Genomic DNA, 14,505 nt, shown 5'->3' with positions numbered 1-14,505 from the left:
AGTTGAGAGTGTTAGCTTCACAATGAACTCAGGGTCATCACAGAGGGCCAAAGCATGTGGAAACTGCAGCATGTTTTAAGGGGTAAAAATTTAGGCGAGAAAATCATATATTTTCCAGTGAATTTTGCTCAGGACATTGCAGCCAGAATACTAGTAAAAACTAGAAAATATGATCACATAACACCTGTTCTGGCTTCTCTTGGCTGGCTCCCAGTGCAAGCTAGAGATGAGATACATAGAGTTGGGGTGGCACTATATGACACCACACTGTAGTTAAACTATACTGCTTAATCATAATTCTCCTTGATTGACATTGATTAACCCTCCTGTTATCCTCAAAGTTACTAACATCTTTTATCAAAAATTAAAATTTCCAGAAAACAATTGAAATTGAAATCATCACCCTATTACTGTAGATAAACCCAAACCCTCTACTATGAAGATATATGCATATTACCATATATTTATTTATTTATCTACTCTAGTTTATCCAACGTTTTAGACACATATGCGTAAATTATGCTCTAAAGTGACGTTAAAAAAAGAACATAGAACACACAAGGACTACAAAGAGACTCCAAATCACCACAGAGACCTAAAACAAAAAGAAAAATAATAAGACTACGAAGAGAGGCAAAGTTCCACAAAGAGACACAAAATGTACGGGAAAATTGCATTTTCTTTTGAATTGCAAAACGTCAATTCCAAACTTTATTTTCGTTGCCAGATTACCTTTTTTGGCTGCATGCTAGCGTTCAGTCTTTCTCAGTTGTCTTTAGGAGCAGCATACAGTTGTCCCAAGTCTAGAGCGCCCTCTCGCGGCTGTAGAGGGTAATGATTTCAGTATGAATTAACATTTAAAAACATGCTAATTTATGTATATTTTGATATATAAGTCACACCTGACTATAAGGCTAAATCCCATTTCTCCATCTTACCACTTACCCCTAGCCATTGGTCCTTGAAACCAAATGGTACGGGCTATGGGTGAAAACATACCCCTATGAAATGGGACACGACTTGGTTACCTCACCATACAGTATTGATCACAAACTTCCCAGATGCCTTCTGCAAGTGTGTCTACTGCGTCAATTGCATGGGTTTTGACAACAAATGTCTAAAACAACAACAAAAAAACAGAAGACCCCAAACTAATTTTTAGAGGAGACTACTAGAACTGTTGGGTCCTTGTAAATTCTGGAGTGTGGTCTATCTGTATAGTGTCTTGAGATAACTCTTGTTATGAATTGATACTATAAATAAAATTGAATTGAATTGAAACAAATTAACTACAGTTATTCTGATATTCCGGACCAATCTGATGCCTGTTGGCCTACTGGCAAGGGTTACTACCCTTCCCTCACAATTCTTTCATCCGTGTCCCGTATTATAACCAACATCAATGTACAAGTGCATGAACAGGAACTAATTACAAATAATTAAAAAATGATTGATTACAATAATTACAGTACCAATGCAATAATGAATGGGCACAAAATGATCACATGATTTAAGAAACTCATCAGCTCTTTGAGCCCGAAAGTGGATCATCTGCTGTGTGTCCTGCGTCCCTGTGTGATACAGGACGGTAAATATAATATAAACTGGATCAGCTCGAGGGCCTCCTGTGTCCCTGTGTGATACAGGACGGTATATATAGTATGAACTGGATTAGCTGGCGTGTGTCCTGTGTCCCTGTGTGACACATCGATGTCTCCAAAGCAAGTAGTGTTGTGCACTGATATCAAAGGAAATTCTGCTTATGGTTAAAACTGTAGACATGCATTAAGTCCATTCAAGGTAGAGAAATGCGGGACCGTTGTGCAAATCATTAATGTACCGTGACCGTTAGCAATTAGCATAGCAAGCTGGAATTTTTTTTAAAGTTTCAATTAAGAACATGGTTGCAAGTATTTATGTCCAGGACTACATAGAGCACAAAACTGTTGTAATTTTAACATTCTTAAATAAATCAATTATTTAACCCGAGAATACTTACATTCATGGGTCTCTCAGGTCGATGCGATAGCCATTGTTGCTTTTTGTACAATAGCCATGGTTTACAAGTACGCTTGCGTCCTCCCTAGGTTTTAGGGGTATACATCCCTTCGTCTTAGCCCTACCCCTTAATAAAATAGAGAATTGGGACAGCATTAGGTCTTGTGTGAACGTGCATAACCTAAGAGAAGGGGTAAGAGGTAGGGGTAAGATAGAGAAATGAGATTCCGCCCAAGTTGCAGGACCAACCAAACTATGAAATAAAGTATGACTTATAGTCCCGAAAATGCTGTAATTGGTTTTACAGGCGCTGTTGCTAACTTTAGTATAATTCTAGCTTTATCAAATCATGCCATTTTCCAGCTAGCCAACAATATAAGCGAACGTTAACGCTCACTCAAGTGAAACTAGCTAACATGATGTTGACAACAGACGGCATTAATGGCCACAGCGTTGTTTTAGCGCAGCGCAACAGCAAGGGAGCTTTATGTCAGATGCCTGTCTGGAGATAATTGGCATATCTACTAGTTATATTTGCCTAGGTTACGTACCTGCTGAAGTCAGTAAAAAAGAAAAGCTTATTCATCGAGTCCAGGATGTTTGTTGACACCATACTCCAAAACCACTGTGTTACAACTAGATATTCCCCTTCACCACCTACTCAGTCACCTACCCACACACAATCAATGACGATGATGATGATCAGACAGAGGAACAAGAGGTATCTTGGCAATGTACACATTATTTTTAGGCAGTTAAATCACATTTTTAGTGACAATACTGAGGGCTGGACCTCTGTGTCTTCAATGGTAGATAAAGCCATGAATGGAGATGAATGAGTAAATTATGAATCTGTGGGAAAACATTTATCCATTCCACAACATCAGATCAATGGCTTCATCATTCATTCTGAGGTCAAGTTTCAAAAGGATGACCATCTTGTTGTTTTATCTGCACCCTGTAGATGGCGACATTTACACAGAAACTCCTTCATTGGTATCAACATGCACACACATAACACACAATAGGAGAGAAATGTGTCCTAGAGCTAAGTCTCGGTGTTAAGATTTAGAGGTTCAGTTTTGGAGCAGGGCACTGAGAGCCATTCCCTGTACTCTGCATCAATATGAGAGAGAGCCGGCCAGGCAAGGCCGACTGCACCAGAATAAAACACACTATCGTCAAGCACCAGCCTTTTATGGCCCAGCAAATGCGATTTTTCTCTTTATAGCTGCAATATTAATGTTTCTATCTTGGTATACTTAGAAAGAAAACAGCAGTTTCCAGACTCTGAGCCGCCAAGAAAGAGGGGGTAGAGAGAGGGAGACAGGGCAATTTAATAAGTGATGTCATGGCAAATAAAAGGGTGGGTAAAGTATGACCTTCAGTCAGCAACTACCGTAAAGCGACAAAGCCAGTGTAACAGACATAAATGTTGTCAAAGACTATTTTAATCCCATTTTGTATCATTTTTACAAGAAAAGCTTTAATTGATGTACCCTAGTATTTATGACTTACATCATTATCGCTGCCAAGAAGGGTATGGTCTTCAGTTTGGTTTGCTTGTCTGCCTGTCTTGGATTATGGAAAATAAATACTGGCCTGATTTATTATGAAACTTGGTGGAAGAGTATATTATGGACCAAGGAATTTTTCCCTTTCTTTAACATCACATGGCCTTGGAGATCTGCACTTTAGGAGTGCCCTTCTAGTGACATAATGAAATGAGTCATTATGTAAAGTAAAGGGTACCATCAGTCAAACAGAGCAGACGGATCCCTCCTCCACCTGGCTAATCATTTGTGGTCCGATTTACTCTACAGACTTAAGTAGCAGACCCCACTGCCACCAGTTTTGAGTCTGGACAGCAAGGGCCTTGGTTTTGTTGACATGTACACACATGATAAACGAGGGATCTGGGGGTCATCCATTAGAAAATTATGAGTCTCAAACACTTCAATTCCTACATTCTGGTGAATTCTTATGCATGTGGCCTTGACCAACTGCCACTTTGCTTGTTTGAAATCCATGATGTCTCTCTCTCATGGGTGGGCCAAATTCTTTGGGCGGCGAAGCAGAGAAAGGGGAGGTAATCTTGCCCCTTATGACCTCATAAACTTCCAGCTTGGCCCATCTAAGTTTTCATTTTCTCAAAGGCAGAGCAGGATACCCAGGGCTAGGTTTGTACCTATTACAATTGCTAGCCACTGGGGGACCATAGGCAGGCTGGGGGGACTCATATTAATGTCAAAAAATACCTCATACAGTGACATTTTCATGCCATGGGACCTTTAAGGAATCATGTACATCACAATAACAAATCTTTGAGAGAATGATACCTTGTTAACGCCAGAAGCTGCAGAGTTTAAAGCTACATAAAAGACGGCAATAGCACAATAATTTACATCTTTGTTATTCCTTCTCCTTTTGTATTCATTAACCCCCCTAATGTTTCAAAGTAGACAGTTCTTGTTTTGCATACATGTTTTGAGCCCCCTCAACGATTATATTTACCGGAGTGGGTTGTCTTTCATATTTTTGACGGGGACAAATCTACCTCTTTGAAATATTATAGGGGACATATTCCCTGCATCTCCCTCAAAATCTATACCTCTGCTGGACATGGTAGCTGCTACAATTGTCAGGGCTCGAGCTAGTGTTGGCATTAGCTTCTCCAATTCCACACTGCTGGATATAAGGTTCATTTTGTTGGACGACCTTCTGACAAAACAACTTAATTAAACCCAAGGTTGTGTTACTCACATATTGTCTTCTTAGTTTGACATGGCGCTTTGTTGTCAATTTTAAAATGAACGGCACCATCATTTGCAAAATGAACATCATGCTGTATTGAAAAAGCCTTGAAACTAGTGTTTCTGACCATACACTCATTATGAAAATGTTTACTGAGGAAATAAATCAAGTGAGAAGTAGGCTCATTTTCCCTTAGACTTCTATAGAAACAGACTTCTTCTTGCAACCAATGGACTCGCCCCCCCTCCCCCCGCTGGAAATTAGACAGACTTGAGGTTTAAGGCACTTGATTTCACTTTCCAGACCCAGAAGCTTTGTCCATTATGCTTAGGATGCCATTACTCCACTATATCTGATATACATAGCAAATATTAGTTTACTGCTATATTAATATTATTCAATGTCCTTTCAAAGAAGAACAGAAGTCTAAAATGTATACTATTTATTCATATGAATGAATGTTGTTATTGTTATTATTATTAATGTTATTTTGTTACTTGTTATTTTGTTGTCTTCATACTGTCTTTTCTATCTATTTTTTATTTTTATTTTTTTCTTACTAAAACTGCCGCTGGAATTTTCAATTTCCTCGCGGGAGTCATCCCAAAAGGATCAATAAAGAGAAGTCTAAGTCTAAGTCTAAGTCTAAATAACATTAATATTTTACTTAATTTCTTTTTCCACATTTAAAGTCAGAAAATGCTTGGAAATAGCCTTTACAGGATTTCCCAGGATTTCCAAACATTTTAAATACAAAATCAATGTTGGTGTCTCTTTGATTGCCTCCTTTCACAGGAATATAATTCTAAAAAAAGCGGTCCATAATTTATTCCAATCTCCAAACACTGCCCTCAGGGAGATGTTTCTCTGCTGCACAAACCGCTTTAGCCAAAGTTAGATAGCTGCATCTAGCCAATTTCAGTCAACTTTATGAAAAGTAAATGTGAAACCTTGGCTGTAAACATCTTATAAAGTTGACTGATGTTTAAAGCTGGATTTAAATAAGAGTTTGTTGGAGGTCCGTAGAGAGGTAGAGTGGGAGACATGAAAGCAGCCCCAAGGGCAGCTTTGTTGATTGGGATTGATTCTGGTGAAACAAAGGCCAATGTAAGCAACCTGATAGTTCAGACAGATAGACCCATCCGCACTTTGTTTTCTTTTAGGACACTAATAGTGGAACCCAGTCACATCACTGCAACTTTTCCACACCCGTAGCAGTGATGGTCACAGTTGAAATTTAATTTATGGGACTCATTAGCAAAAGTTCCCATGTCTGAGTGGGTTTTGTAGAGTGTGTGCATCTGTTTTAATGATCCCTACCAGTCAGTTTGGGTATGCCTGTGAATGCCAGACAAAACCCCAACACTTACTTTACACAGATGTCTGTACACAGTACTGGGTAAATTCGAAAAAGCCAAAATATTTACAATCACCCATGTGGTTGGATCATGGGTGTGCGGGGCCAAGTTTCAGTAATCAAACTTGCAACTGTGAGGCCCATCTTCTGACCTGACTGAAACCCTTTTTTTGAACTTGTTGTTGTCCAACGTTCCAGCCGTTCTCAACTCATTACCTCGTTATAGCTGCTGTCATCATAAGTCAGCCATTATGTTTTTTCTTATTATGTCAAAACTGATTACTACAGAAGCCCTCAGGGGCAATATGAAGAAAAAGGGTTTATCTCCTATGTATGAGATAAACAGATCTCATGTCTGTCTGCTAAGTGTGGAGCGAGAGCCAGGAGGTGATAAGCTTAGCATAAAGACTAGAAGCAGGGAGAAGCAGCTGCTCTGCTTTGTCCAAAGTTGATAATAAAAATAAGAATTGTTTACAAGTCAAAGATAATCAACCAAATATAATATAGCACATTATCGATCATAAAATCAGGTAAATCAAAAGGATTTTAAGAAGTGTATAAATAACAGAGCATATCAGAGATTTACTACCATTATTATGGAGATTTCTATAGGCATCTCAAACATGCTAAATTAAGAATAAAATCACACCTGCTTCTCTTATGACAATATATTCTCTCCTCTTTTTCTCTCCTCACTTCATCGCCTCTTCTCTTCTTTTCTCATCTCTCCTCATCTAAATCAATGCATTGCCCCAGCAGCTCTTCTTGGCCTGGCATCTGACTGATTGCTGCACACAGAAACCTGCAGCTAAATAAAATAACAGTTACGCCCAAATGAAGTTGATACACCTTGATAAGAGCACTATTCAGTCATTGTGAAATAGGCCTGAATTAGGCACACACACACACACACACACACACACACACACACACACACACACACACATATACACACACACACACACACACACACACATACTCACACTCTATTTAGATGAATCGTATGCATCGAGCTATGGAATTGTGTTGAAAGGTAGATTATTCATGGAGAATCGACTACAATTTCACGGCTTTCTGGAAATAATTAGCGTGACATTTATTCAGGCTTTATAATTGGTTAAGACTCCAGACCCTCACCTCTAATAAAGTTGTCATTGAACCTTTAATGCTGCTGGCGCCCATGATAGTAGGGGTATATTGCCGCCTGGTGCAGGGTCGGTCAAATCATCAAAGAGGATAATGCAGCTAGTTTTACGGCATGCTGTGTGTGTGTGTGCGAGCGTGCGTGTGTGTGTGTGTGTGTGTGTGTGTGTGTGTGTGTGTGTGTGTGTGTGAAACCAGTCCAGTGTTAGATGACTGGACAATTACTTAAAGATTTTAAAAGAAGCCTCTACGATGTTTCAGTTAATCTAAAAAGCATTAGATTGCAAACGGTATTTTCTGGTAGAAGTCATTAGAACCAATCAATCCTGTCCTCTTACTCAACACCCCTCCCTGCTATGTTTCTCTCATTACTTTTCATCCTTTTCGTCAAATTGTGTGCACTGTTTTCCCCCCACACAACTCTCTTCTCTCCCTGCTTTCTAGATGATTCTTCCTCTTCCTCATCACACTGTCTTGCTGTTTTTTGACTCCTCTCTCGTCTTTTCCTCCTTCACCTCTGTGGCTTACCTGTGGCTGTGAAATGGTTTTCACATCTCTCCGGAAACACAACTCAGTGTGTTTTTGTTGCACTTAAAGTCAAAACACAAAGGTTACTTTTTACTTTACTGTGTTTTTTGGACACTCTCTTTTTGACCAGACACACGGACACACAGACTGCGGCCACTTACTGTATTTCCCTAAATGTTGCACAGGTTCCTGACTTTAATGTTGTAATTGAATGCTTCACCGAAGCTTCCCCTGTGGATTTTTTTCCTTGTCAATACAGATCCCATCCCATCCCAAGGGTTAGGGGTTCTGGTTTTAGGATGTGGGAACAATTGAGCCTGTGAAAATTGTGTTGATGCACCTTAGCACATAGTTGTATTATTGTAAATAGGGTGTGAATGTGTTTGTAAAATTCTATATTATGATGTTTTGTTATTCACTTACACTGAAGATTGCCCAGGAAATACGGGCAAAAAATAGTGATTGTGCTTCAAACTGGTGCGGTGCATCTCTTGTTGTTTTCATACAAGGTTAATGTTTCAATGTATATTGTCAACGTTTAGATAAAATTGCATTACTTATACGGTACATGTTAGAGAAAAACCTGAAAACAACTGAACTGAATTGTGTGTGTGTTTGTCTGTGTGTGTGTTTGTGTGTGTGTGTGTGTGTGTGTGTGTGTGTGTGTGCGTGTGTGTGCGTGTGTGTGTGTGTCAGGTGGTTGTGACATTTGCAGTGGGGTCAGAGGTCGGCCTTCAGAGCAACAGTGACTTCAGTCAGATGGGAAAACCTTTCCTAATGGGCACTGTGGCTCTGGGTGAGAATCAGCTCTGCAGCTCACTTTTCTTCTTTCTCTCTTCATCTTTTCACCTTTCTTGCCCAGGTTTATTTTGTTATTTTTTCCAGTTCACGCTCCTTCTTCTACTATCCTTTTTTTCCTGGCCAAGAATAATGAAGGCCCATGATGGATTTACTCCACAGTGCACAGGACACCTCGAATTAAAGTTGCTAACCAGATTTGGAAAACTATCTTGCAGCAAGTTTACAGCAAACTGTCCAAAACATACTATCACTAGAACATAAAATGGCACAGTGGTTAATTAGTTTATTGTGAAAAAACTATGGCCATAAAGAAATTTGGTGATTTAACTGAAGGAGGCTTTAAAGTCTTAAAATAATGCTTAAGACATATTTGAAGTGAACAAAGCTGTACTGAATGATTCAGATCTTGCCAAACACCCTAAAAACGTTGCCCTACATCTCATTGATGGTCCTGAAATTGGCCATGACACTTTTCAACTTATGAGCGTTATTTAGCCCCCCATGACAACGTTGGTACCAACGGATGCCTTATGTCGTCTAGTTTCATATAATACCAATAAGTTCAATTTATCTTAAAAAAAAAAAGTGTCCGCTTCAGCCTCCTAAAGGCAGTAATGTTGGCCAAGATCGGTCTCCTAGGATTAAAAGATCAGTCTCAGAATTTTAGAATCAGTTTTTGGTCCTTCAAATGAAGATTGATGTAAATTGGAAAATCAATTTTTTTAAACACAGGCCTACTGTTACTGTAAGAGCATAGTGGACAGTGATGACACACTGGTGTGCAGCTGGTACAATGTGAAATAAAGGTGTGGTGCAGTAACCACACCTATGAGCCCACAGATATAAATGAACATTGCAAAAAACATATTTTTATAAAGTTGTATCTGCATGCTGTAAAGAAGAAATGGTATCACTTTATTTGAAGGGGTGTGCATAAGACTGACATGACACATATCAGGAACGTGCAGTCTTTAGAATGTTTATGAATTTTGTCATTAAGTGTCCTTTGCTAAATGATGACACTTTTAATGCAAAGTTGTTTGAGATGTGTTATGACAACTACTGACATTACATAAGCAATATAACCTGTCAATGTCTTTGATATGACACCTTGGCATTAACCTTGACAACATAACCTGTCATAAATATGTCATGGCAGGCGTAATTAGTAATCTTTAAGAAACTATTTTACCACTTTTGTGTTAACATTTCATTGAACTGTGGCGGGGTTGGCTCAGTGGGTGGAGCTGGCGCACATGTCAATCGAATCACGAAATAGCTTAATTGAGAGACTTGTCACATCAAATTTGGATGGATACTGCATGTGCAAAACATACTGTATGTAACCTAAAAGACAAACATCCACCTATCTAAAGCAAAAACTAAAATACCGCTATGTTTCCTCAAGTTAGATGTTGAGTTTTTGAATGCTGACATGTCCGTTTGTTTGGTTGACACAGAAGACGCCACACAATGTAGCTGCTGGTTTGCACTTGTCCTAAGCTAACCATGGTTTCACCGTGAGTCCTGGTCTGCGTTGCCTTGGCGACGGTTGATTCTGACATCTTTGATTTGCCACGACTGTAAAGCTAACCTGTCCCGCCGCTGAGATCGAGTATGGTCACGTGACTGCACAACGACGTTTGATTGGTGAAACACAGTCAAGTGGTAGAGCCTTCAGCGGAAGACTCTCTCTCTCTCTGTCAAAATAAAACATTAAAATGAGACGTACGCTGGGGTAAAAACGATGACGCATAGAATGCCAAAGAGGTAAAAAGAAAAGTAACAATCTCATTGTAGCCTAATGTTGCGGAATAAGAGTACAGTTTATTCTTCACTAATCTACTCAAGTACAAGTAAAAGTATATGGTTTAAAACTACTCCTAGAAGTACTTTTTTTTTTTTAACTTACTCAAGTAAATGTAACGGAGTAAATGTAACTCGTTACTACCCACCTCTGATTATAGGTTTAGAAAGTGAAAAAGCCCAAAGTCCCCCCCAAAGGGACTAACCATTTCCAACAGAAACACTGTTCACCAACTGCTCCAAACAGCTCTATTGTAGTCCAGCCTTTACTTCTGTGACAAACGTGCTTCACTTTGTACCACATCTTATGATGCTCGCCAGCTGCTTGCGTGGCACGCCCTCATACTCTGCTTCTGACTGGCTAGTAGTCCTAACCTGCAGCAATGTGCAGTACAACAAAAATATTGAAATTGTTTGTTTTTTTTTTGTTTTTTTTTAATTAAACCATGTAAACCTATTCTGGTACAACCTCTAAATACAGCTATGAACATGAGCATAATATGACCACTTTATATCCCCTCTGTACAGCATTTACTGGTCGTATAACGTTTTTGACAGGACCAAATGATTTTACTTCGAATCAGGCCATGTGTATTATTCATGACACCTTTCACCATTTCATGGTGAAATCAGACTTCACAATGAGTTCAAATTGTTTCACTTTACCTGTGGTCAAGGAAAAATGTGCATGAAAATTATGATGGTCACATTTAATTCAATTCAATTCAATTTTATTCATAGTATCAAATCATAACAAGAATTATCTCAAGAGACTTTACAGATAAAGTAGGTGTAGTCCACACTCTATAATTAAGATTTACAAGGGCCCGACAATTCTAGTAATTCCCCCAAGGGCAAGCCTTTAGTGTGACAGTGGCGAAGAAAAGCTTCTTTTTAGGAAAAAACCTCGGACAGACCGAGGCTCTTGGTAGGTAGTGTCTGAAGGTGCTGGTTGGGGGTGTAATCAATAGTGGCTATAGCTAGAAATAGTAGTTGTAGTAGTTCATGGCATAGCATGGCACACCAGGACCACGTCCACAGCTGCACCCTAATCCAAGGAAACATATTGGGCGAACAACCAAAACCATAATGACTCCAGGGAATAACTCCCCAGAGCTAGGTTATTCTTAGTTAGCTGCACCCAGAGCTAATTATTATTACAAAATAATTTCTGGGACATGAATGCACGCAAATGGAAAGAAAGAGGAGAGAGGAGCTCAGTGTGTCAAAGGAAGTCCCCCGGCAGTCTAAAACTATAACAGCATAATTAAGAGAATCAGGTTAAGGAGTGGAGCCTTGTCACATGACAGCCAACGTAAAAACAAACCATTTAATGACAGTTTATGTTTATGCACACCCCTTCAAATAAAGTGTTACCCAAAAAATGCCAAATTTCAAACAGTCTATGCGATTGACTTGCTGTTTTTGTCCCCAACAGGAGGGATTGTAAACGTGATGCCTCTGCTCTACTCGCAGATCTCACACAACAAAACGCAGGTAAATCTAGTCCTCTACTATGTCCTGCAGTGACTTCTGATCTCTATGCACACTATACTGAATTCTGAAATAGCTTATGAGGCACTGCATTGGCGCCAGCAGCCAAAATCCTGTACGCATTGTGCATACTTTTTTTTTCTCCGTTAGACATGCAATGCATCTAGTATAACAATGTGTAAATGCACAAAGGAGCAGCAGCAGCTCTGTTCTGCTCTCTGCTCTGTTCACAGTAATACGTTTCCCATTAACTAGGCCTAACCGGTACTTCACTAACAACCCATCCACTATTAATCAGAATGCATTTTTACGACTCGATCCGTAGAAAAACTGGTTGCTGGACAGTATCGCTAAACCTACAGACGGAGGTAGCATGTAGTTTGAAACATGGATATGAATATTGGGGTTATGAGGCTTATCCTGTTTTTGATCATATTGGGGTTATGGTGTTTACAAATCACACAGGGGAATCATGTTATTCATATCTCTGTACTGGCTCGCTGACTGGTGTCTCTCTCTCTTACTTCAGTGAAAATACTTTCATGATCTGGTCATGTGATGTGATTTGATAAAACTACGCCAGGGATAGATAGAATCCTGTCGGCGCCACTCAGGCCCTGTTTTGTTATTTTCATTAGTACACTGAGAGAGACTGTAACATTAAGGTGAGCGGTGAAAGGCTGAAAGACCCATCTCAATCAGCTACGTTGTTACACCAAGCAGACTGGTCAATAGGTTGAGCAGGTCCACAGTACTGTACTGGCTGGGTCAGTTCTTATTGGTCAGGTCAGAAGTGCTGCTGGTTAGGGGGCACTTTCTTAGGCACATGGTCCAGGTTTTGTTAGACAGGCTCATGTGTGTGAATAATGCATGGGTAAATGCAAAAGCATATCTTAATTCATACGTATATTTATTTATCCAATAGGCGTAGAATGCAGGAAATAAGTAGCTATATTGTTGACAAAGCTGCAAGTATGTAATGTGTATGTAGGCAATAACTGTTCTAATAAGTATCAACTTAAACATTTTTTAACTCAGTTAAGTAACACTTATGAATTAAGTTCCAACACCAAAGAACAGAACAACAGAATCTGGTTACTGAAGAATAGGATAAATGAAGATGCTTGAGAAACACTCCCAGTAGACACAATCAAGCCACGTCCAATTGGAATTCTGGGTTAAGCAGTGTAACCAGGCAACTTTGTATCCAAAAGTATTTTAACCAAATTTACAGAATTTTAGCAAAGATTTAGTCTCTTCAATGGAAGCTTGAGTGACATTTAAGTCGCATGCTACGTGTGCGCCATGTACAACAAGATTTATATTCATGAAGTCAGTTTCAATTTCATTTCTATCATTGATATCAATTTGATCAAATTGATTTATAAACCAACTTTCATACCTCAGCCAAGTGTAAATACTTTTTTTAAATATTTCAACTTTTTTTCCAGTCTAGCATTTCCACTCAGGTTCTTTTATGTGCAGGTTTAAAATCTACATAAAAACGTAGTGGAGGCCTCAAAGCAAACGAGTAGCATGTGTATGTCCTGCTGCCCCATTATCAATGACTACAAGCTTGTCTTTCTGTTGCTGCAGTTTCTCAATGTCTTTGTCTGAATAACATACTCTGCCTAATAAACATGCCAACCCACATCAAACTTAGCTGAATGTATCATTATCCCCTGGCATGATTTGTATGTTTTGGGGCATTTTTCTTTGAAAAAAGATCTTTTGCATTAAACATAGATATTTTGCATACAACATACAAAACAAGGTGAGACTTTTCTTCAGCAGTGTTCAGACAAAGTGCCAAAAACTGCAGTTCCTTGAATTGCCACAGTCTATGGTTCAGATATCTGAGTGGACAAAAGATGCAGCAAATTGAAGTGTGCATTTTATGTAAGACTAGCCCTGGACAGCCAAACCAGTGCCCTGAGCGGTTTGGGGGGTACGGTGCCTTGCTCAAGAGTACCTGGCACTGACCAGGAGGTGAAGTGGCATCTCTCCAGCCACCAATCCACACTTACTAACCCAACTCCCTAATGACTTAGCTACTGCCACCCTCCTTTGTGTTGTGTTGATGTAATCATACTGTTTACAAAGTTGTCGTGTAACTCTGCCTGAGCAGGATGTCAGTCACAAGGTACTGCATTTCCTTCATGTCCAGATCCTGTGGTTTCGGAGAGCAGTGCTTGCAGGCCTGACAACCTGCACTGTGCTCAACATCCTCTGGTAAGCACATTACATTATTATATATATATATATATATATATATATATATATACATATACATATACATATATACTGTATATATGTAGGTAAATAGAAAGATAGATAGATTGATAGATTAGGGAAATTTCAATGCAAGAGCTGCAAAGTCACCTCAAAATCTGAGGCCATGGTTCTCAGCAGGAAACCGATGGAGTGCTTTCTTCGGGTAGGGAGTGAGTCCTTACCCCAAGTGAAGGAGTTTAAGTACCTTGGGGTCTTGTTTGCGAGTGAGGGGACAATGGAGCGTGAGGTTGGTCGGAGAATCGGAGAAGCTTGTGCGGTATTACATTCCGTTTATCGCACCGTTGTTACGAAAAGGGAGCTGAGCCAGAAGGCAAAGCTCTCGATCTACC

At 39.5% G+C, this 14,505-nt stretch overlaps 1 protein-coding gene across 3 annotated transcripts in view; it reads left to right on the top strand.

Moving 5' to 3' along the window:
- The window catches only part of si:ch211-51h4.2, a 91,405-nt gene that overhangs the window by 43,063 nt on the left and 33,837 nt on the right, over positions 1 to 14,505 (top strand). For all 3 annotated transcript variants that reach the window (XM_034882328.1, XM_034882327.1, XM_034882326.1), the window contains 3 exons: positions 8,477 to 8,576; positions 11,826 to 11,884; positions 14,049 to 14,113. In XM_034882328.1, coding sequence (XP_034738219.1) covers positions 8,477 to 8,576; positions 11,826 to 11,884; positions 14,049 to 14,113 — 224 coding nt within the window. The remainder of the gene's footprint in view (positions 1 to 8,476; positions 8,577 to 11,825; positions 11,885 to 14,048; positions 14,114 to 14,505) is intronic.

Source organism: Etheostoma cragini, chromosome 9, assembly GCF_013103735.1.
Source record: "Etheostoma cragini isolate CJK2018 chromosome 9, CSU_Ecrag_1.0, whole genome shotgun sequence".
Lineage (NCBI taxonomy): Eukaryota > Metazoa > Chordata > Actinopteri > Perciformes > Percidae > Etheostoma > Etheostoma cragini.
This window is presented reverse-complemented; position numbering and strand designations above follow the sequence as displayed.